The following is a 2899-nucleotide window of genomic DNA, read 5'->3' as shown; positions in this document are numbered from 1 at the left end:
CCCCACCCAAACCACTACAATTTTGGGATGCACCTAGTAGCATGACATTTATTAGGAATAAAAGCTTCTGAGTTCTGGTGAATTTGTGCGTGCAGGGGTCATTATGTTACCGCTATGCGATATCTAGTTAAATGTGACAAAATTGGCCTGTTTTTCGCTGGCATTTTAKTCTTGTTGCACTATTTCTAACTCTGCAATAAATTCCTGTTCTGATCTAATAGTCCTGCCTTTACAAATGTCCTAATTATCTTTTATTAGGAGAAAGGCATTATTGTAAATAAATCTCTTCATCGTGACTCATTTCTGCCCACACTGAATTATCTCACTGACTTTTCAAATTAAGTCACCAAATTAATTGTGAATAGTTGCAAATAAGATTTTGAGAAATTATGTACATAGGTGCCCTATCCTCCTTTCTCCTCTTTAAGATGAGTTCCCTGCTAAGATCCTCAGCCAAATGCTTTATTCACCCTTTCCCTCTGTGTATTATAGTACTTTTTTTAGAATTGAGCAGAAGGATCGCTGCAGGGAGAATACATTWGATTTGGAGCTGCCCATCAATGCTGCATGAGCCTACCAAATTGTGCTGCAGAATTGTGGACGTCCATAGAGAAGTCTTGCAAACATAGCTGAAAATTAATATGTTGAGTGTTCTAGCTGCCCTTGTACTTTAAGATTTATGCAACTAAAATATTACCAGTTTTCCTTGTAGTACATTCCCGTTTCAGCATAAAAACACTCTTCTGATATATTATTTTAACCTTTGTGTGTTACAGATTTACGCAAGCAAATGGAGAGCTCAGAGCTGAGGAACCAGAGACTTAAGGAGGTGTTTCAAAAGAAAATTCAAGAGTTTCGCACAGTTTGTTACATCCTGACTGGTTACCAGATAGATATAACAACAGAGAACCAGTACAGGCTCACCTCTGTCTACGCAGAACACATGGACGACTCCTTGCTCTTCAAAAAGGTTTGTAAATGTGTAAAATGTTTGACAATTGAGGGRCAAACACATGAGTTCAGTACTAAAATTAGGAAACATATTGTACTTTCAACACTGCATTGACAGTAATATGTGACCCATTGTATCGGAATGAGGATCAAGTCTAAAAGTAAGATGTGGAGAAATAARCAGATATATTGCTTTGATTAAAACGTTTGCAAAAATTGCATTWTATCAAAATGTAATGAATAAAGGCCTTATCAATGTATCATGTGAATGAACTGACGGAAATATTGGAAAGAAAAAGTTTTGAAGCACCTTTTTTGAGCAGTATTAACAAAAAATGTGATTTTGAGGAAAAACGCCTTAAAATTTTGAGATTTTCCCTGTGAGCCAGWAAGGTTTTTGTTTCTTCCCAGCTGGAAAATCTCAATGTTTAAATACTATTCGAGATTTCCTCTTTATATTAATATCAGAAATTGCTCATTAAAATTGCATAAATAAATTAGGATTCCGATGTATCATCATAACCAACAACACAAATTAAGTCGTGTCTCTGGATCTGCTTATGATATCAGAATGATCCAGGTATCAAAATGTAGCTTTTAAAGCAGGAATCTGAAAATGTGATAAGGTCATTTTGACCAAATTTGACTTAATCCTCATTTCGATATGATGGATCACATATACCTTTAGTATTGACAAACAAAATCCGACATTTCCATAAATATAGTAGTTTTTATTATAAAATGTCCTTTTACTTGTCATATTTTCGCTTGTGGTTTCATTAAAACCACTTTTTAATACATTTACTTCTTCATTCATTCATTCATTCATTCATTCATTCATTCATTGATTTATTTATTTTAGGGTCCCTACAACAAACTTCTAAAATAAATAGATTCAGTTTCAGAACTTTTACAGTGTGCTGTTAAAAGTGGGCAAAAACAGAAACACTGGAAACAAAATAAGCAGTAGTCCATTAAAAAAGTTCACATATTTTAATAGCTTTGTTTTAATTTTGTGGGTGTATATTCCTTATTGTTGCAGCAGATGATGTTGTTTCTGCTTTGCAACAACCTCCAGCTTGTGTWTTCTGCCACAGACCACTTTTATAGTCTGATCTGGCAAATGAATCCCTGGTCTTAATTTTTCCCTTCTCTACTCCTTCTCTGCTTTACAACTGTACAAGTCTGCCTTTTGTATCTTGTGCTTTTTTACCCTTTTTTTAATAGATCAATAATATTTTTTAATGTGGGCTCCAAAACTCATCTTGGTGRGGATCTTTGTTTATTTTTTAAGCTCAGTTTTTAAATGAGATCATGTAGGTGTGGATGTGTGCAGCATCTGCACCTGCACATCTAACGAGATTAGAAATGGCTGCAGGTATCTGTGAGCTCCTAGTAGTGTTTCTGTGAGCATATGCACYGTGACCATTACACAGAAGTGTGAAGTTAAACTGGGAACTCAGTCAACATACAACTTCCTACAGGCTGTAGCAGCTGTGTTTGTGTTGATACCTGTGCCCGCTGAGCTCTCACAAGCACTTTTCTCACATTGGTTGCATGTTRTCGGTGAAAGGACGTTCCTGTGAAGTGAACTCTCTTCCTTTTTTCTGGTTTAGACGTACAACACAGACACTGTTTAAAGTCACAGTGTCATTTGTTTATATTCATAAAATTAGCCTTGAGGAATCAGCAGACTATTGAGGGTTAGAGCTTGTACATTGGACCACTGAAATTCATGGATGCTTCATTCTTATATCACATGAARTTTGATAAATCACAAATTTTGAATGTGGTCCAAGAAAGAATCAAAATWGTTTTTTGCCAAGTACATTTTCCCATACAAGGTATTTGATGTGGTGTTGCAGTACTACACACGTACAGATGATGTTGATTCTTCCACAGTGTTTCCCCTACCATTATGCAGGCGGGGCGCCCCCGCCAACGAGAC

General features: G+C 36.0%; 1 protein-coding gene across 1 annotated transcript in view; it reads left to right on the top strand.

The window, feature by feature from the left end:
- The window catches only part of mad1l1 (mitotic arrest deficient 1 like 1), a gene marked incomplete at its 5' end in the record, with an annotated part of 67814 nt that overhangs the window by 45027 nt on the left and 19888 nt on the right, over positions 1–2899 (top strand). Inside the window, 1 exon segment of the mRNA XM_014015852.1 lies at positions 777–970. Coding sequence (XP_013871306.1) covers positions 777–970 — 194 coding nt within the window.

Source organism: Austrofundulus limnaeus, unplaced genomic scaffold (assembly GCF_001266775.1).
Source record: "Austrofundulus limnaeus strain Quisiro unplaced genomic scaffold, Austrofundulus_limnaeus-1.0 Scaffold135, whole genome shotgun sequence".
Taxonomy (NCBI): domain Eukaryota; kingdom Metazoa; phylum Chordata; class Actinopteri; order Cyprinodontiformes; family Rivulidae; genus Austrofundulus; species Austrofundulus limnaeus.
Note: the sequence above shows the minus strand (reverse complement) of the source record. Positions and strands in the feature narration are given on the sequence as shown.